The sequence below is a fragment of the Thunnus maccoyii genome, chromosome 1 (assembly GCF_910596095.1).
Source record: "Thunnus maccoyii chromosome 1, fThuMac1.1, whole genome shotgun sequence".
Taxonomy (NCBI): domain Eukaryota; kingdom Metazoa; phylum Chordata; class Actinopteri; order Scombriformes; family Scombridae; genus Thunnus; species Thunnus maccoyii.
This window is the reverse complement of record NC_056533.1, coordinates 12,796,446-12,821,523: the sequence shown is the minus strand read 5'-3', so window position 1 is coordinate 12,821,523 and position 25,078 is coordinate 12,796,446. Positions and strand designations below refer to the sequence as shown.

General features: G+C 37.2%; 3 protein-coding genes across 9 annotated transcripts in view; 2 read left to right on the top strand and 1 right to left on the bottom strand.

Annotated features, from left to right (window-relative positions):
- The window catches only part of nptnb (neuroplastin b), a 28,933-nt gene extending 20,081 nt beyond the window's left edge, over positions 1 to 8,852 (top strand). For both annotated transcript variants that reach the window (XM_042421581.1, XM_042421586.1), the window contains 5 exons: positions 1,860 to 1,993; positions 2,179 to 2,452; positions 7,365 to 7,386; positions 7,507 to 7,580; positions 7,673 to 8,852. In XM_042421581.1, the coding sequence (XP_042277515.1) occupies positions 1,860 to 1,993; positions 2,179 to 2,452; positions 7,365 to 7,386; positions 7,507 to 7,567 (491 nt within the window). In that variant the 3' untranslated portion in view covers positions 7,568 to 7,580; positions 7,673 to 8,852. The remainder of the gene's footprint in view (positions 1 to 1,859; positions 1,994 to 2,178; positions 2,453 to 7,364; positions 7,387 to 7,506; positions 7,581 to 7,672) is intronic.
- rec114 (REC114 meiotic recombination protein) lies at positions 7,888 to 17,328 on the bottom strand. The gene is made up of 6 exons (XM_042421600.1): positions 16,970 to 17,328; positions 15,399 to 15,488; positions 11,244 to 11,327; positions 10,683 to 10,856; positions 9,497 to 9,562; positions 7,888 to 9,250 (listed from the first exon to the last, which is right to left on the bottom strand). The coding sequence occupies exons 1-6, from the start codon at positions 17,051 to 17,053 to the stop codon at positions 9,086 to 9,088; spliced, it is 663 nt and encodes a 220-aa protein (XP_042277534.1). The 5' UTR covers positions 17,054 to 17,328; the 3' UTR covers positions 7,888 to 9,085.
- LOC121904023 (potassium/sodium hyperpolarization-activated cyclic nucleotide-gated channel 4-like) overlaps positions 15,500 to 25,078 on the top strand; it is an 83,372-nt gene continuing 73,793 nt past the window's right edge. The window contains exons 1-3 of one of the 6 annotated variants that reach the window (XM_042421521.1): positions 15,500 to 16,090; positions 19,084 to 19,151; positions 22,864 to 23,535. In XM_042421521.1, the coding sequence (XP_042277455.1) occupies positions 16,061 to 16,090; positions 19,084 to 19,151; positions 22,864 to 23,535 (770 nt within the window). In that variant the 5' untranslated portion in view covers positions 15,500 to 16,060. Of the gene's footprint in view, positions 16,091 to 16,485; positions 16,858 to 16,947; positions 17,037 to 17,847; positions 17,910 to 19,083; positions 19,152 to 22,863; positions 23,536 to 25,078 lie in introns of those variants that run through there. The other 5 variants (XM_042421512.1, XM_042421529.1, XM_042421536.1 and 2 more) reach the window with 5 other exon arrangements.

Genomic DNA, 25,078 nt, shown 5'->3' with positions numbered 1-25,078 from the left:
TGTCCAAGTCTGTATAATTTAAAAATAATCCTCACAATTATAAAATGAAGCCACCTCAACACCTAGATAAAATGTGGAAGGCGACTAATAAAGGATTTGATTTAGCAGCTCTTTACCATCTGATGTCACCTTAATCAGCTTTTTTCTATTCTTTCTGACAGCTTTGACCTTGATCCTCCTCACACACTGCTCACATTCATACAACGTCACGATACCTCTGTCTAGCACAAACAGATTAATAATCGCAGGAGTGTGAAATGGAGGTTTCTGCCTGTTTTAGCGCCACTCTGAGGGTTGTCTCTGCGCTGTCAGTCACTGACATAATACAGTCAGGATAAGGCACAAATGAGCTTGGCCACTCCCCTGCTCAGGGAGCACGTGTGAGCCATAATTAGAGTGGAGTGATGTCACCAAAGAGCTCAGACCTCTCCTGCTCCGTTATCCATGCGCAGCTGAAAAATGCTCACTCCAGGCCTCTCCCTTATCCCGCTTAATTGCATGGAAGGAATTATTGTAATTTTGAGGATTAGAGGAAAAGCAGGAACAGTGATCTTCCTGATGCTGTACAGAGTTAAATTGAGAGTCTCTCACCTCTGTTTTATTGATGGATCAGTTTGACTTGGCATCTGTTGCAGTGCTTTATCCCATATGCCTAAATTTATTAAATTCATAACCTTTGTGCTGCATTTTCGTCATCAGTTCATTCATTAATCAGAGCCAATTTACACAGTTTTCCTCTGGCTCAATGTCTCTTTTATGGAATTCACTTTGGAATTATTATGAATGAGAACATCTGGAGGCTCTCATATCATACTGATCCCCCTCTTCCATGACCTCATTATGAATTTTGTTGAAATGCTTTTTTGTCTTCCAGAGTGATATTCCCCATTGCGGGGGTTGGGTGGAGGGGGTATCTGTGCTCACAAAATGACTACACATCCAAAACTGCACTTTTTATCAAGAGCCTTTGACCATCCCTACTTCTGTGCAAATCTCTGTTCTATTGGACTCTGTTACACAATTCAGTTTTGCAAGTATTTATTAAATCCATCTTTTTGATAAAATGAGAAGTCATCATGGGTGATTATGTCTATATTTTAAGCTAAACTTATATCTACTACTTAAAAATAGTAATATCTACTACTACTACTACTTCTACTACAAAACAAAATACAAACAGAATACCAGTTTATTTTGGTAAAATTATTTTGTTAGCATTCAACAACTACAGCCCCCATGAGCTTTTGACAGCATGTGTATGTCCTAGACTGATGGGAGCTGTAGTTGTTGAAAGCTAACATAATTAGTGCTATGTGTTAAAATGATTAGTTGTTAAAACTGTATTACCAATTACACTAATATATGCCAATTTGACCTAGAATACAAGATGAATCGCACACATATCATATTTTAGCTATTTTAGAAAGAATGATTTCAAAAAATCTTATAAGTAAAAAAGAAAATAGTCCAGAAACATGATACAACACAAATTCAGTAACCTCTGTGTGAGATACTGAACGACATAATGACATGACTTCACAAACTAAATGATACTGTATGATTTTTGAAAATATCTTAAATTAATTCACTAACCATGCTTCTTCTCAGCTGCAATAACTATACACATTTCAAAAGAAACAAAGCTGCTTCAGTGAATCAGCCCAGCTATAGAGAATCGTAATTGCACTCCTTTCTCTTACACAGACAGCTGAATAATACAAATTATTACCTTACCCAGAACAGCTAATCATGCTTTCCTTACTCATGCCATCTGGTAGGAGTTAAAACGTTCCTTTGAATGTCTCACTTCTGCCAACTTAGCTAATGATCAATTTTATTTATTTATTTTACCTTTCCAGCAAAACCTGACATCACTGGCCACAAGCGAAGTGAAAATAAAAACGAGGGGGAAAATGCAATGCTTTACTGCAAGTCTGTCGGTTACCCACATCCCACCTGGACATGGCGTAAAATGGATGGAACATCCTACACGGTAAATGTACATACTGTATATATAAGTATAAAATTGAGAGACAGAGAGAGAAGCAGACAGACAGATATAGATGTTAAATAGATTGACAAGACAGATGGCATATGTACTGTGTTTATTCCAAATTAAGCATTTTTAAGCATTTTTTTCAATGTAATTAACGTTTAAAAATGACCATTGTGTTCCAGGACATTGACAACTCCACTGGACGCTTCTTCATCACTAATAGAGACAACTACACAGAGCTCAACATAATCAACCTGGATATAAACACAGATCCTGGAAAATACGAATGCAATGCCACTAACGTGATTGGGAACACTGCTGAGATCACTATCCTACGGGTGCGAAGTCATCTTGCACCGCTTTGGCCATTCCTGGGTGTGCTAGCAGAAATTATAATCCTTGTAGTCATCATCGTTGTGTACGAGAAACGCAAGAGGCCAGATGACATTATCGATGGTAAGAAAACTTTCACTCTGTTATTAGCAGTAGGCACTAATAAACTATAAAAGTCATTATGTTAAAATTACAGCACAGCAATTCCAAAGTATGAAGATATTCAGTGTTCTTTGTCTGGAGTCTGATCTTTGCTATAAAAGTATTGCACTATTTTTAAAATACATGTAGTATACAAACTGCACTGATACTTGGTCTGATACTAAGAAGTAAAGTTAAATAATAATTATGGTAGGTTTGCTAGTGTCAGATCAGAAATTTCAGTTACTACAAAGTGTGTCCAGTAACTCCCTTTTCCAAAAGGACTTTAGATCTAAAGTAAGGTCAAATGTCATCATGAGAGGAGCTTGCCAGATCTGTAGTGGCCAACTGACTATCAAAGGACTTGCCTCCTTGCATCTTGACTGGTGTGGCGAAAGGAGAAAGGAAGGACATTGTCACATATAAGCCACATATTGCACATATTAGATGCATGCAATGACCTTTACATATTCACATTAGGTAAACAACCTAACCGCAGCCAACCTTTCCAAGAGTTGGCTATTTTAGTGTTGTGTACTAATTGCAATAGCAACAGCACATTTGTTTCCATACTGATAGAAGAATAAGAGTGCTCATAAACATGCGGGTTTACCAGCATGTAGAGCTACTTGCTGGTAAACTCGCATATTAGTCCCAATCTATAACTTAATTGGTTACTATTCTTTTCCCCCCTTCTTTCCAAATGGCAACATAATCTAAATGGGTGGTAAGTGAGAGATTCTGCATGGTTCCAGAGATTTTTTTTTCTGTCAATTTCTATGTTTTTACGAGCCTACAGTCCATCCAAACACTTTGCATTGTCTTATGAGATATTAACATTGTGAATTAAGTTAACTTTTATACCAATTATGGTGAAATGAAAACTTATCTCCATCCATTTTCACTTCCATCAGGTTCAGGTGACTTCTTTTCACTTGATAGCTTCAGACATGGATTCAATTTTGTTGATTTCTGAAGAGCCAGAATCTTAAACCATATTAAAAGCTATATCTACATAAATAAGTGAAGTTTGAATTATATATAAAATAAACATGTTGTGTATTTCTCAACTGACCGTCATTGAAAATGCAGGCCTGTGTCAGTATGTTAGCAGTCCTAATGCCACAGCTCAAACTAATCACTAGAGTGAAAAAAGTTTTAGCAAAAAAAGTTAGCAAATGTAGACAAGTGATGGACATTCACCAATATTCAGTCGTACTTTAACATATTCAAATCCAAACCCCCAAAATACATTGATTTAGTTACTGTATTGTACAATTATTTGGATAACTGAAAACACCCAGTTCTATTTCTTTTATGTACACTGACATACAGTACATCTTCAACAGCCTCAAATTATGTGTTTAGAATTAAATTGAAATGTTAAAATAACATATAAAAATAAATACATGTCTATGGATAAACATGAAGAAATAATGAAGAAACAACATCTTTCTTTGCAGATGTAATACAAGTTATTTCTAAATGTATTCTTCCTCTTAGTATGTTTACCTTTTAATGTATTTCTTTTTCTACTGAGGAGGGGTGAGTCTGATATTTATGCATAGTTATCAACACCAGACTACAGGTGTAACCTCTGTTTGCTGCTAGATGCATTCATTGGAACTGCTTTTTTACCTAAACTATAATGGTACTATACAGTATGTGATTATGAACAAGAATGTTCTCACTATGATCACTCGTGTGTGTAGCTTCAACATGCCACTGCACAGTGCAAATAGTTTATTGTGCTGCTTGCAGAGCCAGGAGACTCTTTTGAACAAAAAAGATAAAGCGGTGCTTAGAATTATTCATTTTTATGACTCTCTTGGCATATGCAAGTAGCAAAATAATTTTCAAGCATTCCTACTTTATACACACTGGGCTTTGGTCTGAAAGACGCACTGTAGACAAGCAGGTAGACACTAGTTTGCCCGACAACATCAAGGTTGTAAACAGCCCATAATTCACTCTCTTATACTAAAAGGCTCACAAAAATAAATAAAAGAAAAAATACCCATTAATTAATATGGGACAGATAATTAAATACATAATTTCTGCAGAATGTCCAATTCCTTTGTTCATTCTGTCATACTTTTATCAGTTCATGCATTTCTTTTTTGTTTTGAGATTGTCAAATATAGTAGCCCATATGTGAGATCAGCCTTTCCGCTTAACAAAAGAAATGGCCCATGCTTCAGGAGGCAGACAAAATCACGTGATAACAATGTGACAAGATGAAAATGTCTAGAAAGCCCAAAGGCATCTCCAGTCACCAAAGGTTCTGTCTGACCTTTACTCATGTGGCTTTGTCTTCTTTTTATTTTGGAATCAAACATTAACACACTATACTATTATATAAAACCACAATAGTCTTCCCGCTAATGTGAATCACTTCAGCTAGGAAACAGTTGTACGCTACAGTACACTCTAATACAGACCAAAGAAAGCTTCAGGGTACATCCTGCTTTTCATTCACTTAGTCTAAACAAATATTATTTACGTAGTAAAATGTGTAAAGAATATTAAGTAGATAAACTTGTTTTAGACTTCAATGTCTTAAACTGGTCACATGCTGTTTCTCCCCATCACTCCTTCTTCTTCACACCCGATACACACACTGCCTGTGCTCCAGACAATCACACAGGAAGGTTTAAGCTGACAGACTTAAATGTATTCATAATTTAATGGGCTCCAAAATTAACAGATGTTTCAAATTATTAAGTATTAAGTACTGTAGATATCGGTTTATGATAGCTACCAGAACCCATTTTTTAAATTTTGAAAAAGTCATTAATTTCTAACCATTATTTAAGTTCAAATGTATTTCTTTACTAAATATAATAAGACACTATGGTGGTTAACCACATCTATTATGATCTGTTAATATCTATAATTGAATATATAAATTGTATGTATTTTATTCAAGTTACATTAGTTAATCATATCACTTTATTGGTTTGTTAAAATTGTTAATTAATCGATAATCAATACAAAAAACAAACATACAGAGAAAAAAATGCTTTCCTACAATATTTGTTTAAAATACATACTCACACACAGCTCAAGTAAGCTCTGTGCATGGCCTCTAGTTTGGTTTCATCTACCGGAAAAATGAAGCGATTAAGGTGGATTATTTTTGCCATGTTTATGCCATTCAAATCAGCAATGAGGACTCCCAGCTCACGATGCACAGTCTCTCTAAATCTCCTTTTAGCATCCCGTATTCCCGGAGGTTTTGGCCCCTGTCTGCGCGCATTATGAATTCTGTTCTCTTGATGGCTTAGCTGTGTTTGAACACTTTTATACTCCACAACCAAGAGCTCTGAGGCAGAGGCTGACATTTCTATGCTGTTTCAAAACCAGTTGCTAAAATTCCAGATTTTGCTGTGTGATAATTTGCAAAATACCACAGAAAATTTAAGCTGGGAATTTTGTACCCACTTACAGTTTGATGTTACGTACGACTACAACCAATGCAGTTGAATTTAATTACTAATTAGATTATCAATGTTCAAGTACTAGTCTCACACAGTAAAAATCTGTTATTTGTTATATGCTTGCAAAGCCATTATGATAAACATAGCTTTTGTGTTGTATACATAGGATGTGTGAAAACAGTGGGACATGTCGACAGATGTTCCTCCTCCAAGTGATCACAGAACCATGTTTTTTTGTCTTAACATTATAACTGCCATGACTTGCTCCATATTAATGCCATGGAATGCTGCTAATGCTGCTTATCTCAGACATGTAACTGCATGAAAAATATCTCACTGTGTCTGGTTACTTACCTGTTGACACATTTTCATCTGTATGCCAAACACCAACCACCTTGTCAACCCCAAGGCTGCGGGGTTTTCAAACTAACTTGTCACTCAGTGCAACAATATTCACTATTATTCACCAGTTCCTCTTCCTGCAGTGTTTCGTTATGTTAGATAATGTACGTTGTTTACTGCACTGCTGTCTTGTGAAAAACTATGACAATTTATGTGAGGAAATTATTATTCAAAAATGTGTGTTTTCATTAACTTCATGTTGCTAATCTTAATTGAAATTAGTGTTGAAAGTTGTTGCAGGGAATTGATAAAACCACTAGATGCTGAGAGAAAGATCCATGTTTTTATGCCAAACCAGTCACAATATCACACCCATGTGCTAGGCCCTTTCAAATTCACTATGAAATTGCTGAGTGTAATTAAGAGATGGTTTAAAGTGAGCCATCTGTAACCCTCCTACACATATGCTCAGCCTGAAATGAACAGAAACCTCATGAGATTCAGATGGCATGTGAGGTTAAGTTTAGAATGCTTGGCAAAAAAGCTGTGGTTGTTTAAAGGACCATACCAGTTTTTCAGTCCTTCTACTACAAATATGTCACTGCTGACCATTTTCTCATTCTTGCAGTTGATGATATTTTTCTGAATGGATTTTTACCACCTCCCAAGCAGCCTTTAGTACCCAAAAACATTTTTTAATGCAATAAGCTACAAAACTAACAGTACCCTTTCCCCTCCTGTGTTTGCTTAATGTTTTCCTTCTGAGTCTGTTTATTAGACGCAGAGCTTGTGCATAAAATGCTGTTCAGCAGCTGACTCACATGATGTCAGAGCTTCCCACCAGTGCACACGACTGTGCCACACCACTATTCAGAGCAATCTGTTCTCTCAGCTGCATTAACATGGAACATTAACGTTTGAAGGATATGGTAACCCATTTCTAGCAAATTTCTTGTTTCTGGAAAAGTGTGAAAATAGTCAGCAAAGCAAAGTACATACCTATTGCAGTAAATGTGCTGAAACATGCAGCACAGGTATTTTCCTTTTACCTTTATCTCATATTTGACTTCTGTTTTCTGCTTTTTTCCCTCTGTTCTCTCCTCGCGTCAAAGATGATGAACCAGTTGGACCAATGTAAGTAAATAAATGTTCTTACAGCTACACATACTGTATAATTCATAGTGAAATACTCTGTACTGTGATTTGAATTACTATTACCTTTAGGTCACTAAACCATAACTGCTTCTTTCCTAGGAAAACAAATTCTACAAACAACCACAAGGACAAAAACATTCGCCAGAGGAATACAAAATAAGCAATTTACTCAAGTAAGAGTCTGTTGTAAGGGATGGGGGCTAAATATAGAACTCACTGCAAGGATTATCCATAGTCACGCCTTCTCTTGATTTTTCCTTCACAGATGAGATGGCTAAACTGCATTTTTGGCTACATGAAGGCATCAGAGGTGGATAGAGCTCCAGGCAGTTTTGAAAAAAGCATATCTTGTCTCATTTTATGAGAAACAATATCAGCATAACACTGGCAACAAAAAGAACATAATGGCTGTCTTAAGCATGCCTTATTCAGTCTTACATGGAGATTTCGGGATGACGAATAATGACGAAAAACCACCACAAAGGTGTACACATTTTTAATGTGCTGTTGATGTCTCCTTTATTCATTTTATCATGGTCCTCAGATGAGGTGATCCCTTTTGTATTACATATCATGTACAATGCATGCAAGATAATTACGCAATAGGATACTCAGAATAGACATCTTCTGTTGTTATCCCTCGTGTGGCTTTTTTTGCATCCAAAATTACCTTTTTTATGGAGTCATCCTTATCATATATATATATATATATACAGCACCAGTCAAAAGTTTGGACACACTTTCTCATTCAAGTGAATGGGAAAGTGTGTCCAAACTTTTGACTGGTTATATATTATATATATATACGTATATATAGTTTTCTTCTTGAAAATTTGTACAGCATATCATTGTAATTTAACTATGTTTGATTTTGTGACAAGAAGTCCACTTTTAACAGAACTTTTATTGTGAAGCAAGGGCTTCAATGACTGGCAGTATTTACATTTAATTGAGAGTGATTACAGAAAATGACTACTGTGTGTTTAACTATCAAAACAAAAATATGTGTATTATTTTTATTTTCTTTTGAGAGTAACTTAGGTGTCTCGTATATGTTGCAGTATGAGTGTTCAAATGATAGGAAATCTGTGAAAGAACTATTTTTTTTATATTTCCCAATTTCATTAATTGATTTTTATTTTCTATTTTTTCTCTTTAACTGTATAGCATGGCTATAATCCTATGCAATATGTATTCTTAAATAGATATATGGAGGGCAGTTTGTTTTACTCAGTGAAGCTTTAATATTGTGGGATCACTTGGAAGCTGGCATAGCAAAATTCACTGCTGTAGCTGCATGACTCCTCTTTCAATACAATGTATCAGTGTGTGTTGCGGTGGAAATGGACCTGCATTAAGGTGGGAACAGAGGGACCAGAGTATATAGCCACGATCAAACATAGTGAGACCAATATTTTTTTCTGAATAAAAGGTTTAAAAATGAACCCAGATTTTTTTTTTTTTTTTGGTATATTCAGTACCATTGGATGCATCCTCTTCAGGCAATATATCATGACTACTAGTGTGAAAGAACATTTCAAACAACATCGGCAATACAGCAAGCAAAACCTCCACCACCACCAGGCACTTCCTACACATACTGTATATATATATAAATATATATAAAAAAAAAAACATTTCACTTGACCTCTCTGCCTTCAGCTGTTGTTCCAATTCTTCACTCTTGAAGCAATTTCCTCAGCTCCCCCTCCACCTTCTCCACAAATGCATGAAAGCTGGGATCCAGCAGACAAACACGCAGGATGGGCTCCAAATCACCTTGTGCCAAAGAACCATGTTGGTATACTTTAGGCAAAGTCACAGCATTCTCTCCCAAGAAGTGCTGTGGAAGAACAAAAAAATACTTCATTGACATTTAAAAGAAAAAACTGTTAATTGAGTAGTCTTATGCTAGTATTCATCATTTAAGAAAAGTACCTATGCCTCAATAAGAATCAATAAAAACATTATGCTTTTTGGTTAAACTTTAAACAAAATGACAATTAATGTTGTACATTAGATGTTTAATTTTGTTAGTTTTAGCTCAAGATGACCCACTGTTTACTGACGTTCACTTAACAATCAATACCTGGGTAAGACGCTTGATTGACAATGATCCTTGGACAACCTCAGGCTCAACTCCCACAGCCTTTCCCTGATGACGCAGGGTTACACACAAAAGGAGAAAAAAGATTTGACAAACACGACATGACACCACAGGGTTAAGAGGCCAATCAATGGCTTCATTACTAATTGAAAGATATCCACCCCTCAAAGCCCTTTCATCTTCACTGTGAACTCCTTCAGTGTGTCTGTACGCTAAAGGTCACATTCAACCCCATGGCAGAGTCCATTTCTTTCTCAACCCTTCATGTTAGATGTTGTGAAGCCCAGAAGAGCGTGATCGAAGATCAGAATCCAATTTCTAATCAACCATTAAGCTTGAGTGTTTTGAAGTTCCAAAGTAAAAAAAAGAGACCTACTGACTTAAAGCAGAATTGAATAATAATGTCCAAACCAGCGTCGAGCATCCTTGTGTCATTTGTAGAGTAAAAATTTCAGCTGGTTAAATGCTTTGATTGCATAATTGCTGTTGGTTTTTAGCTTTAGGACAAAAATGTTTGTGTTCATAATCAACAATTTGACTGTTCAAGGCAATATGACAAACTAATTTCTTCAGTGGCTTAAGGGACATGCCATTCTGATGGTTGTATTTATAAATTCATTTTTATTGTTCTACATTCCTGTCTGTGTGTGTGTGTGTGTTTGGGGTGGGGCTTACTGTACTACACCATATATTTTATTGTGATTGGCTAATGATTCATGTACAGTACATAGTCTATCTCACTCCACCTACTGTAGCTGTAATGTCACCTCTAAGAATATGACAGTATTGTAAATAGCACCATCTAGTGAGGGGAATGTTGATGAAGCTGACCACAATATTGTGACAATACTGTTAATTAAGCAATGAACAATGACTAATAGTGTTAAATATGTAATTTTACAGTCTGTCATATTAACATTTTTAAATGTACAATTTACAAAATACATTCAAATTAATAATTACATTGTATGATCAGTGTCTCTGGAAGAAAAATGCAGTAGGTCTTTGATACATCCACAAACTAGGCTCTCAAGTTACCACCTATGTCATAGGCCTGTTTTGGGGATTTCTATGGGCAACACATTTTAAAAGGACAAGCATCTGATCTGTGTGTTGGTGCTGATTACAAATATAGAAATTGTATTTACTGAATTGTAAAATGGGCAACCTGTATCAACGGTGCAGAGACCTCAGTGGGGGGCTGATTAAGGGGCGGTGGGGCATCATCCTGAGTGGTGACAGGCAGGTACTCCATCAGTTTTTCCACAGCACTTGAACACTCCTTTATGGCCTCTGCCCTGCTACTTCCATCAAACTGCATCCTTATCATACGGCTCTCTCCCTGCAGAAATCCACAAATACATTCAATCTGTGTCTGTCAATCCCAACTGTCCCAATTAAAAACACACTCTATGATTTGTATGTTGCTTTTGTGAAACCAGCATCTCATTTAGATTTAAACCAAGGGTTTGATATACAAGGAGACTAATCAGGCAACTCAAGCCTGAGCATTAAACTTAACAGCAAATTATCAGGGTGATAATTTCAGTATGAGAAGGCTGTTCATCACAGCACCTGAATAAACTATAAAAAACCTAATAATCCAACCTACAGTATTATTAGTTTTGTTGGTTTTCATTTTAAATAAGTTCTAGTTTTAACCTTGAATTAAGACAGAAGCTTGAGAAAATATTACCGTGTTGGGATTGCAATACATCTCACAACTCACCCTCACAGTAAATCGAAACATCAGGTTATCAGTCTTTTGGTGTACTTTGATAAAATCCGAGCCATGGAGCAGAGGAATTGTATCCTGAAAAAGACAAAGAGAATAAATCTTTTAGCAGGCACAAAAGGAATCTGTTTTACCCATAGGCAAGATTAACTGATGGATAACAAATAAAAAAAACATTTCAGGTATTTTTTAAAAATATAAAGTCATCCTCCATCCTGCTGAGCCAAATATAACCTTTATTTCCACTCATGACATGTCTAGACAGAAGAGAGTGCTTTACTTTTACCAAGCTGATTGGACAAAAATAGTTACCTAAAACTGTCTGCAGGGGTCTCTATTTACTCAGTAACCTTAGAGTCTCAGCTTTGAGGATTATAAGCATTTCCACACATGCAACTAACCAGTAGATGTAAAAAGGCTTCAAACAATAGCCTAATATTGTGATCAGCCTATTTTGTTAAATGTGCTTAATAAGTACATTTGTTTTGACTGTTTTGACACTTTCAATGTAGATATATAAACAGGATTTTCATTGGAAAAAACAGCACTGTTCCAAAAGATAAATGTTTAAAAATGTTAATAAAACACACTTTTGTATTCATAGCAGCATCATACTTAGGAATTTTTGGGAGAATCATCTCAGCTGTCTCTGATTGCAGTACAAAAAAATCTATTGCTGGAGAGCAAGTTACCATAATGGTGGAAATAAACATAAAAGTAAATATATTAGGTTTCCTAACTTTTATGGATAAGCTTTACTTTCTGTGGGACAGTCAAATGGTTTATTACCAATTAGGGAAACACAGTCTTGGGTATGAATTTATTTTATTAAAATGCAAACTTAACTGTACTGTTTGTTATAACACAAAATATATAGCTAGATGACAAATTAAAGAAAAAACCTGAATAGATGTGTGGAGAGGCCTAACAAATGTACATGTTTCCATACAGGGCACTAGAGGTCACTAAACAGTCTGAATGGCTCTGTTTGTTAAAGTATAAAAATGATGTGAATCACATGCTGTGGTCTCACAGTTACCAGCACTTAGACACATGGGAGATTTTGGATCGACGTGTGTGACAGTGCTCCCCACCAACATCATCAAAACACTGAATGACAGAGTATCTTTTGGAAGAGCTCCCGAGCCAAGAAGCATTGAGGCTGCTCTGGCAGCTAGTGTGAGCCAACACTTTACTAAGACACTTTATATAGTTTTTTTTTTTCCACCCATCTGTTGCATGCAAGATATACAGTATATGCATTTAAAGATGATTGATTTGGTGATGAAGTCAGGATTGTTTTTGAGGTATTTTGAGGAGAGCACTGGAGATCCTCAGTAAACCCTTGATTCTCTTTACTACAGCAGATTTCACTTGTGTTCAAAGACAATTTGTTTCAAATGTTTTTCCTCCAGACCTTATCATGTAGCCTATAGGCCTAAGCTCTTTGTATTGAAAGTTCCTGAGCATTCACTGCGCCAATCTATAATAGACCAGTCTATCATCCTTGGTGAAAGCTCTCTGCAGTCTGACCTGAATATCTGTCTGGCTCGGCACCCTGGCACAGCAAGATAGCAGTGTCTCCTGCCAGAACTCCATTAACGAGACATTGAGTAGTCCCTCAAATTTCTGTTGTCTGCAGGGCAGCAAGCTAACTTTTTATGTCCAAAGACCACAATAACTTTACCTTTACTATTGTACCTGCTTAACCAGACTTCTACAGTTAAACAAACCTATACATAATAGTTACCTCCTAAATTACTATTATTTGTGGTGGTGACTTTAGTGATTTCCTGATGTCTGATGTCTGCAACTGGTCTTGGCCTATTTGTGGAGTTGAGATGTACATGTCTACTGTGCCAATCTTGGCAACAAACCAATACAGGAATAGGAAACTACTGTCAACTCCATGAGGCATATAAAATATGAATTGAACCAAGGCTTGTAAATTCATGCTCAACCTGACTCCACCTTAATGTTTCTATCAAAATCTGAACCAAGCCTGAAGTTGGTTTTAGATTTTCTGAGCCTGTACTTGGCTTTTCACATTTTTAAAAATGAAATGATTTTAAACCTGTACCCTAAACGTTCTGAGGGGCATTTGGCTTGACCTAACCAAAACAATCCAGTCAAGTCCCATTAGATTTGAGTAGAAATGTCAAGCTCTTCAGCAGAATATTTCATATGGCCTTCATGGAAGTCTTTTATCTAGAAAGCAGATTTTGTTACTGTTTTACATCCTACAGATAGAAAGGTGCATTTTTTCTTTAGCCATCATATGAATGGTGAAAAAAAGGCCACTACATACTGTGTAAACACATTATATTCCAATTAACATATAGATTATTGTTCAGGTACAAACTTCAAAGAGAGTGGCAGATCATAGATGTCCCACCTGGGAATGTCGTTTTGAAACCAGCATTACTAATGTAATAATTAATATGATTCATAATATTCAGTGTCTCTTCCATAAGGGGGAGGACAACCAATTATAACAACTGTGATGTTCTATAAATTGCCAGTGCCAGAGCATGACATTTGCAGCTGCAGCCTTAAATGATTTCAAGCAATTCCCCTATAGCCACAATTTATTTTTCAAATTACAGAACTTCAAGTTAAGGTGCAATGCAATACCTATGCAACACAGTGTTTCATGGACTAACATCTACTACAGTCTAGTGTCAAAATGATGAGGTCTTATGAGCTGGAAGTGTGCATGTGAATATCAACATGAATTGATGTACCCTGCAGATGTACCTGCAGTTCAATCAGTGCATTCAGAACCAGGCTGAAGAATCTGCTGAAGGCTGCTCAGCTCTGTGACCATGGAGTCTGGATTTGATCTCATGGTCTTCTCAAATAATCTTGCTTTTGGTTTGACACGCTTGTATTGTTGACTTCTGGTTGAGACTGTGAGTGTATGTGATGTGTTATTGTGTATAGCTTTGAATTTTGCATCTTGTATAATGTGTTCCGTGTGTTTTTTTGCTTTGTATTGTTTGTTGCTGTGCTGTTGTATGTTTTGATTGTGGGGGACTACAGATGTAAATTAGCTTTGAGCTAACTCTGGTGCAGTGCATCATTTATGTAAAAAACTGTACACTGTCCCAATAAATAAACACAATACGATACTCTGCAGAACCACTAAACCAATTATAAACTGATGATTTCTATATATTCATGTGACTGAAGACAGACCCACATTTGATGACAACCCTATTTTAATCTATAATACTAATCTTAAATAAAACATGTCATATGTTAATCTATAATAGAGTCTTTTTTACCCCCCCCCCCCCCCGCCCCCCCCCCCCCCCCCCTTTCCAACCGAAATGAAAAGTACAGTCCTTGTCACTGCTAACTCCCACTATTGGCTTTGGGAGGATCACAGTCATGTGTTTCACACAGGGATTTAACATGTATCTTTGTTGAAGCTGCATCCCTAGTCACTGTGTTGATGGGACAGTAATTGTTACTCTGCACCATTCTCAAAAAAATTATACAAACCAAACAAACAAACCCTTCATATGGTACCCTTCTCAAAATAGGTTCTTGCTGCATGCCTTCTTTGGAAAGAAAGAAGTTAGTTAATAAACTAGGCCTTCCCACCACTTACATACATCCCAATACACCATAATCAACACAAACAGTGTACCATCGTCTGGAAAGTAAGGCTAAGTCTTAAAGATCCCCTCCAGATATGTTTTAACAAATATCAAAATATCTGCTTAGAATAATAATGTGTGTCTGATATTTTTCCTCAAAAAAAAGTACAGTTACCACATTGCAAATATTTTTCATTTCAAACGTTTAACTGTTGGCTATAAGATAATCCCGTCTTCATGGTAAAGTCCACTTTCAGTGTATGTACACTGGAGACTTCAAGCTTTCCACATCACACATGCTCATAGGTACACGCATTAAACTCAGATTCAAGGTGAGCACAGATGAATGTGAAAACAACGTTCTAGTGTCAAACTCTGCACACACATCATTCCGCACAGTGAAGCTCGAAGATTCATCAAGGAACAAGAAGAAAAACACATTTTTGAGTGGAGGGGGGCTTTAAGGTGCTGCATGCTCATTGTAAAGGACTATCCATGGAAATTAAACACTAAGACGATCAATCTTGCTACACAGTCTTCTTACCAAGCTTTCCTGTCCCTGCAATACCAACAAGTATCCATATTCCACAATTGTGATGACAATTTCGGGTTCATTGCCATTTGCCTCAAATACCTGATGAAGAAAAGAGAAAATGAGTCAGTGCAAAGTTATAGTGAGTTTTCCTGATCAACTCATGATGGATCTTTGTATACATTTTAAAGGGTGTTTGGTTAAAACTGATGTGTGTAAATGAGCAGTTCAAGAGTACTGAATTAGACATTTCTATATGTTCTATGTCATTTTGAGCACATGGTTTAACAGCCCATCTAATTAAGCACAGTATATTTAACATTTTTTAGTTGGTTAAAGTTGCACTTTTGGATGTAGATCATGTGTGTTTGGAATAATCTTCTTTAATTAAAACCATGAAATTCCATGTCAACAAATGCCCTAGGACTGTATATTGCAATGTGGTGGAGTCCTACGGGTGAAGCGTAAAAGGCCCTAAACTAGGTTTAAATGAACAGTTTGAAATATATGTTTTACATCCTTTCATCACAGTCTTCTCTGTGAACATGCAGCTCTAGCTTGCCATCTAGAGTCTGATGCATTTAATGGAGGACAAAGTTACAATCCTTGCAGCTACACTCCCTGATTTTGTTACATATCACTAAATCCCCAAATTATTTTGACACTCAACACAGATGGATAGCAAGTTGGAGCTGAATGACAGGGTGAGGAAAAACATTTGGTGACTATGAAATGCACAACACCTGATAATGTGTGACATTTGTGGGCATTTTACAGGAGTCTTCCACATAGTAGTACTTAAACTGTTGAAACAAAGTTTACTTGCCACTTGGGATTATGATCATAAATTTATAATGTATTCATTTTTATTTGTGTTCATGTAAAATATTTGAAACATGCAACTTACCTATTGCACTTACCAAAAACTGATCAAATTATCTATTTATTATAAGTATGTCATTTAGAATAAGCACTTTTCATCATAGACATTTTAACATGTCACAGCAGGAAAAGCCTACGTATAAATAACAATTAAATAAATCAAATTAAATAAAATAATTAAATTAACAAGGACTAAATTCCATTTAGCTTCTAATATGAATGAATCCCCTCACTTCCATGCAGAGAGACCACATTTAGCCTACTTTTCTTACAGGCTCAATTGTACCTAATATTGGCCTTTTTGCTTCTACTGTACTGATACTTCTAGAGATATCATCAGGAAGTTATTTTTTATGAAAAAACAAACAAACCCATAACTTGTGCTTAGCTCTGTGACTGGAGTGAAACATTCAACTACAATCATTTCATTAGAGGGAAGTTACCAGCCAGCGGTTAGTTAGGTCCAAAGTGAAAGTGTTTTAAGAACTTCTGAAGACAGCTTTATTTCATGTGTGCACACAGTAATAGTATAATCAATACACCTGCAATGATGGCAGCTATTAGCTGTCAAATTATGGCTCATTGGAATGTAAGAGTACCTATAATGTCATATGCTAACGCTATGCTAGCTAAACAGAGAAAACTAATTTTAGCCAGTTAGCATAATGCTGCTCAAAAACTGTAAAGTGAACGTGAGTTACCTTCCAAGGTCTGCCTGCTGTCTTTGTGGAGCCTGGAATGAAACGCCCATAGCGCTTTAACCTCCATGTAAGACTGCTGGCCATTTCCAATTATGTATCGATATTTTTTCTGGTAAACTAATCTGCTAATTTAACCACCGAGTGTGTAACTGTTAGCCGAGCCTGTGTGCTACTGGCGCGCGGAATCAGCACGTTCCTGTTTAACTCAGACACATAACAAAATATGCATTAGCCAGCCTTAGACGGATAGATAGATAATAGTATTCAGAGCTGCAACGATTAGTCGATTAGTTGCCAGCTATTAAATTTATCGCCAACTGTTTTGAAAATCAATTGATCGTTTTGAGTCATTTTTTAAGAAAAAAATGTCCAAATTTTTATTCCAGCTCCTTGAATGTGAATATTTCCCGGTTTCTCTATTCCTCTATGACAGTAAACTGAATATATTTGGAAACAGTGATCATCATTTTCAACCATTTTCTGACATTTTTTTCTGGACCAAATTGAGTTATCGAGAAACTAATTGACAAATTAATCGATAATGAAAATAATCGTTAGTTGCAGCTCTGATATTATTATTATTAGGCTATATATATATTGTGTAAGTTTGCATGGCAGTGCAAGGGATGCTGGAATGCATATTGTATGGATAAATTAATAAAGTAGCCTAATAACTTTATTTACAGAAGTAGTTTAGTAGTTTTATGTGTTATAGATGCGTACAGTAGCATAGAGCCTGTTTAATTGACAGCAACAGAATATTTTGTACATATTACACCATGGTTATATTGCATTATAATGTATATACTCTGTACGAAAATGTGATATTGCTTTGGCACAAAACTGTGTAACCAAATCAAAGCTCCATTTACTAGCATTCTTCAGCAAATGGAGCTGGCTCATGTGACCTCATAGTGGAACCTCAGTCAAATGATAACAGGTGGATATAAATGGGAGGGGGGGGGGGGGGGGGGCAGATTGTAACCACTGTATCTGTTGATGGTCATTGACATTGATGTGGATGCCTAACTCCTGGTTTGACCCTTTTCCACAGTCACTGGTTTTGTTCTAATGTTCACAGACAATTAATGTCTGTTTCCGGTGTTTATTCAGTCACTAGTCCAGGGTCCATTCACTTTTACCAATGCAATGGTCACTACAGCTGAGACAGGATTTTACAACTCTGGTAAAGTTATCACAGTGGCAGCTATTTTATAAACTATTGTAAACGGTAGAATTACTCTGTTCACGTTACAAAGTAATCCACCCAGAGTGTGGACTTTTTTGCTAGAGCTCTCTGTGTTTGTGCTCTGCTCTTTGTATGAGGGTCTTTGATCTTTCATATTGTAAGAGGAGGTTAGAGTTACAAGTGAAGTTTTTTTACTGTAATAAAACTGAAGAATTCTGACTCAGGAGGAGTCCCGGAAGGTGGGCAGGTTTGCACTAATGATTTTAATAATTGCTGTGTGGGACTAGATCTGCAGCTCCTGTGGAAGGGTGTACTTCCTTTGCCAGTGCAGAAAGAGGAAATACATCCTGCTGGGTCATCTTTATGTTGGAGTCTATGTTGATGTCTACACACCAGGTCCTGGAAGGTTGTAAATCCCAGAAACGTGAAGGTTTCAACAGCCAATAGTAGTAATAATAGTTCCTTCTTCTCCCTTTCCTCTTTCTGCAAGTGATTTATTTTTTAACCAAAAGTCCTTCACAGATCTGTACTTTTTGCATGGAATATCCCATGGCCTTTCTACTTCAGAGCCTTCGGATTGCTTTCTCTCAAAGAATTAGGAAAGGAGATTTTCCTGTTTCCCAAATTTCAACTCATTTTTTTGCCACAGCAGCAGCAGATGGAATATTATCTTTCCAAACAGATAGAAGACTGAGGAATCAGGAAATGTCTCCAAACAGTGGTTTAGTGTTGTCAAATAACATGTTTTTAAAGGGTTTATATCATCTTAGAGGCTCAGATGTAGTCATCAATTAAAAGTCTCAAATGCAAAAATTATGATACTATGAGAAGCACAAACTTGGACTGACTAGATAGTACCATGTTTGGCTCACAGCATCCAACATCCTGTCTGATGATTTCCCTAATGTTTTATTTTGCTTCTCAGATCCAGCCAGGAGCCAACTTGACTAACAAGAGAGGAACAATATTAGTCACAGGCACAGCACAGGACAGGTAGGACATGAGAAAGAAGGGAGAAAGAAAATGTTGATGGCTCAGTAAGACTTTCATACCAAACAGGATAAATTGAATTTATGATCACTTGTTGTCAGTACAGGAAAAAACGCTCAGTGCACAGTGTCAGCATGGCTAAAACATATCACACAATAAATAAATGTGCTAAAGTGTATGGCCACATATATTCTCCAAGTTTTAATGTTTGCTCTATTTGGTGTATGCAGTGAGGACATTTCTTAAATATGGGGCGGTTTAGCACTGTGACCAAAGTCATGTGCAGTATGGGATAATACTAACTTTACATATTGAGTGTGTATTTCTGTGACATGTGTGTTTCATATAGTCACAAAGGTTTGTCTTTAATTAAAATGAAGGCCTACATAACTGAACTGAAATCACTCAAAATTTTACCTTACATCCAAATCAGAATGACTGATTTAATTAAGCACTCTTGTCTTGAATAAGTGTCAATCAAAAGCCATATCTGTAACCATTCAGGACTTCAGCACTTTGACACTTGATTTTATAACTGTACTGATACTGGAATTGTGAGGCCAACACTAATATCAGAGGGTTTATAAAATCCAATAATAATATATTGCCATACATTTTTTACACAAAGGCATGATATAAACAGTTTTTTAAATGATCTCTTTAATTCTTTTCTTTATAACTGTGACCAAGGCAGGGGAAGAGGGACATTTAAAGGTGCAGTGTGTAGAATGTACATCTAGCGGAACGGACTTGGCAGAAATGGAATATAATATTCATAAGTATGTTTTCATTAGTGCATAATCACCTGAAAATGAGAATCGTTGTGTTTTCGTTACCTTAGAATGAGCCTTTTATATCGACATAGGGAGCGGGTCCTCTTCCACAGAGGCCGCCATGTTTCACTGCCATGTTTTCTACAGTAGCCTAAAATGGACAAACCAAGCTGGCTCTAGAGAGGGCCTGTCACATTTTTTGTGAGTTTCGCGGCCATTGTAGGTTCTCCTACACGCTTGGAAGGGGAGGGTGAGGGGAGGTGTATTCAGTTGGTGGCAATCTGCAACCTCACCGCTAGATGCCACTAAATCCTACACACTGGTCCTTTAACAGCTGAAAAATAAACCTGCTCTTCAGGGCTCTCTGGTGGACAAACTATTTAATGGCTTCACTGTTTTTAAATTACTTCAAACACATGGCCGGATTTAGCTCCTAGGGGGCCCCAGGGCAGAAGTTTGTTGTTGGGCCCCGATTGATCCCCCCTATAAATGGTACACTAGAGCTGAAATGATTTGTTGATTAAATAATGAGTTGATTGATATAAAATTAACTGGCAACAATTGTGATAAGTGACAAATTGTTTGGGTCATTTTTTAAAGCAAAAATACCAAAAATTCACTGGTACCAGCTTCTAAAATGGGAAGTGAAATCCCTTTTCCAGTTTTCCAGTATGGCAAACTCAACATTTTTTGATTTTTATTTAGACAAAACAAGTAATGTGTTATATGTTAACATGTTAACTTGGGCTTCAAGAAATAATGATAAGCATTTTTCACAATTTTCGGACATTTTATACACTGAACAATCAATCGATAAAGAAAATAATTGTTAGACCTGTTGATAATGAAAGTAATTGTTGGATGCAGCCTTATAGTACTCCTATGATGGAATAGTACTACCTTGCCCCAGGTTTTCTGTGTGCATGTTACAACAAGTGAGTACAATATAATTAAAGTCTTACAAATAGATTTTGAGACAGAGCCCCTCTTTAAGATGAGGGCGACAAGATGTACTTTTTATTTACCTCTCCCTTTGCCCTCCAATGCCATACTGACATTGTATCTAGCCAATAAGTGGGTTCATTAATTAAACTTTGGAAAGGGGCATCTTACAAAATGGGGAATCAAATCTTGTGACATTTTGCAAAATTAGCACAGTAAACAATAACTCTTAAATTAGATTTATTTCCAACTATTTTTCATTAGTGAAATGCTTTCTGGATTATATTTGACATCAGCACATTAGACAGAGAATTATGTTACTTACTTGCAACATTGTCCACTGTAGAAGAATCTAAGTCTGTCTGCTCAACAATTATAAATACTCATTTAAAATTCTGACCTGTGAGGATCTGTCGGTGAGAATATTTCATCTATTGAACTAATTTTATTTGTTAACATTCTAGTATATATGTCACTTACTGTATGCTTGTGAGTATTTTTTTCTCATCACTTTAATAAGTTAAAGACAAAGATACAGTACAGTAAATTAATAGTGAAAATTGAATTGAATCGAATTTTGGTTGATTTTACACTAAACAAATCCTGTATTGTTTGCACTTATTCCCATGTTTCCTTGCCAAGCATTTTGCTATGAAAATCATTGATAAAGTGAGCTTTGACTAATTGTCATGTAAACTCATCATGTGGACCTCCTTGGGAAGTGGGGATGTTTTTGTCACAACCTTATTGAAATTTATTACAGAAAAACAAAATCTGCAAATACTGAAACTGTCATGCCCCCTAACTCAGGACCTTCCTTTTTCACTTAAATGTCTGATTGTTTTTGTGGAAATGATGAGGAAATTAATGACCCTGCTATTACACATAATTTTACAGAATCGTGTGTCTATATTTGAACCACATTAGATAGACAGAAATAAAAAAGGAAACATGCCAAACAACAGATTTGGATGGGGAAAACGAAACATAAGTCTGTAAGTCTCAATTGCATTATCTTCTAATCGTTGAAGTGGCCTAAATTGTATTCCCCTAAACGGGAAGAAAATCATATTTTAGATTTCAAAAATATTAATATTTTTCAAGCATTACAGGTCTGTGTTGTAGCTGCAATTCAACCAACTAATGAAAGCCTGTTTGATAAAACACTCTTTGTCAAATTGACCATCCTATTCTAGTTTGAACCATTTAATGTGCGCAAATTACGCAGTGGATCAGTCTGATCGTGGGAATGGCAAACAGGCTACGTGGAGCCAACAGTCATGTATTGTTGAACAATGAGCTTGCATTGCCTACCTGTAGCCTTAACTTAAGAGAACAGGAGAGCGTTTTAAGAATGGGAAGAGCATTCCCCTTTAAACAAGGTGGGCTGAGCTTATTTGCAGTTCTCGCTCCTATGGCAACCCAATAGATCAGCATCATGAATATTCACAATTCACCAAAACGCACCCTGACTATGGATCAGTGATGTCAGCGGTCCCTGGAATGCTCTACTGTATTTTTGCACGATTGTGTCGCGTTGTTTGATGGCAGCTGGCAAAATATCTGGTGAGAAGAGCATCCTTCGTTGTGCATGACCTTTCCCTCGTCTCCATATCACCGTCCGTCGGCACGTCCCTCACATGTCAAGCTAAGGTGACTTTCAAGCAGTTTTTTCCACTTTTGCGCACAATGTCGGAACGACACAAAGATGTACATCGGGGACGCAGTGGCCAAGCGGACCGCCCAGGCTGTGCGTGAGGACATATGCAAACTGTCAGGTAGTCTAATTATGAAAAAGAGTGTCTCTCATCTGTTTCAGCAGAGCCACGGCGGTCCATGTCATGTGTAGCAGGCTTTCAGGGATTCAGATTAGCTCCAGACTGATCGCTCTCACAAACAGATAGGGAGCGCTGGGCTGGTGGCAATAATCGTTACAGTACAGCCTAACAATTTGGATTTATTTAATTTTCTCCACTGTGTCTCAATGTCATAATGGACAGGTTGCACTCCTCCATGCGTAAAAGGCTCTACAGTTTGCCACAACACATTGGACAGAAAGCATCTATAATGGGTGAAGGAGAAGACGCAGACAAGGACACCCGGAGGAAGAGTATCAGGATGAAGCCTCTGCCGTCGCCGACCTCTGGGGGAAGCTGCAAAGGCATCGGGGAGACCAAAAGTGGGGAGTCTGTGATCATGGAGACGGACATAGGGAGACCGATGAAGACCAGCTCAAATGGAGATTGCCGGAGATTTCGAGGCAGCCTCTCGTCCATCACAAGTCGGCATGTGCACGACTCGGACTCGGCGGAGGAGAGACGCCTCATCACCGAGGGGGATGTCACCCCGAGCGAGGAGAGCCCCCCCGGAGCCATCGGTGATGGGCCGCCGGATCAAGGCGCGCAAGGGGCCACCGGTGGCGGAGGTACCCAAAATGATTCCCAAGACCAGCAGTCAGGGTTTATAAAGTTGGATGGCATCGATCAAATTCTGCCGGACGACGAGAGATTATATCAAGCTGGGTTCATGCACAGACAGTTTGGGGCAATGCTTCAGCCAGGGGTCAACAAGTTCTCCCTGAGGATGTTTGGAAGTGAGAAAGCGGTTGAACGGGAACAAGAGCGGGTTAAATCCGCCGGATTTTGGATTATTCACCCCTACAGTGATTTCAGGTAGGCTAAATGTAGACACCTTACACATGAACAACAAAAGGCTTAGAATAAAGCGTCACGTTACTATCAATGCCTTGGCACAGGCTCAGATGTTTTTCTCTGTGTGTTTATCATTTACCAGTACATTCATCATCTCTGGTGCAGCCCATTCATCGTTTTATTCAGCTTTATAGCACCCTCATCACTTATCCTACACATCCTACTCCTACACGTTGAAATATTAGGCCACATTTTACCAAGGCCATGATTGTAATAAATTGACTTTACTGCTTTATGAAAAATCATCAAAATGTACCAATTTTGATAGATTAATAAGGGAGTTCTTGGTGCAGCAGAAGAATAAGATTCACTAGTTTCAGGATACACAAGAGGCCTGTAGACACACTGTTGTGTTATGGAACAACCCACAGATAACACATCCTTTACTAATAAGGCCAATTTACCTATCTTGTGCAGATGCTATTCAAATGAATACAAAATTGAATCCCCTCAGGGGTTTCTGCTCCTTTATTTGAGAAAACATGCTCAGCTAGGGGACATGATTTATCCATTGATTAGGGTTAGTGATGAGGCCTTCACATCACATCATTGAGTTTCTTTCTTTCTTCTCTTCTTTTGTACATAGTATTTTGAAAATGAACAGGGATAAGTCATTTTTATTGGAATTTAATTTGATTAGTCGTTAAAGTTGTAAAGCCATTTTGAAATGATCAACACATTTTACATCTGCATTTAACATTGTGGCAAACTACAGCAGCAAAACTGACTCATAGAGTCTATGATCGCTCTTCTTTCTTGTCCTGCACACTTCTCTCCATTAGTGCCCTTGAGTTTGTTATTGGCCATATGCATCTGATTCATGGCCACATGTAGGCTCTTAACGGCTAAGAGAGATTGGAGTTAAAGTCCTTCATTCTTGCTTTTATGATTTTGGACTTAATGAACTTAAATGCATGTATGCATCTTTACTTGCATCTCAGACAACCACTTCATAGGAGGTGTCACTGAGCTGTTTATTTAAAACAGTACTGCTGTGGCTTGAACAACATAAAATATATCCTGTGAAATCAAATTTGGAAAAAAAAAAATCTATATTGACTGCTCCATATGTAGCTTCTAATTCTCTCAAAATTTTAGTAATTGTATATCATGGCTGTTTATTGTGGTAGGTAATGAGCCTTGTCTTTTTTCTTTAAATTACCACGTTTTCATGTAGTTCAATAATTCAGTCAAAACTATTTAATTACAGGCTGTGTCAGCCTTGGCATTTAGTTCACCAATGCATCTTATCATTTAAGTCACATGGAGACATCCGTGTTGCTGTAAAAGGATACAGAGCAGGATTGTCATTGTTACACATACTGTAACATTTTCTCCTTGTCTGTGACATTGAATCCTGTCTAGCCTGCCTAGTGTTTGATTGTCTAATGACATACGATACAGAAACTATCACCTACCACAAAAGTGTGTCATTTCTACCCCAAGAACAAGATGTCTGACTTTGAGAGACATGTGAGTTGTAGTGCAAGTTGCTCGCAGGCCC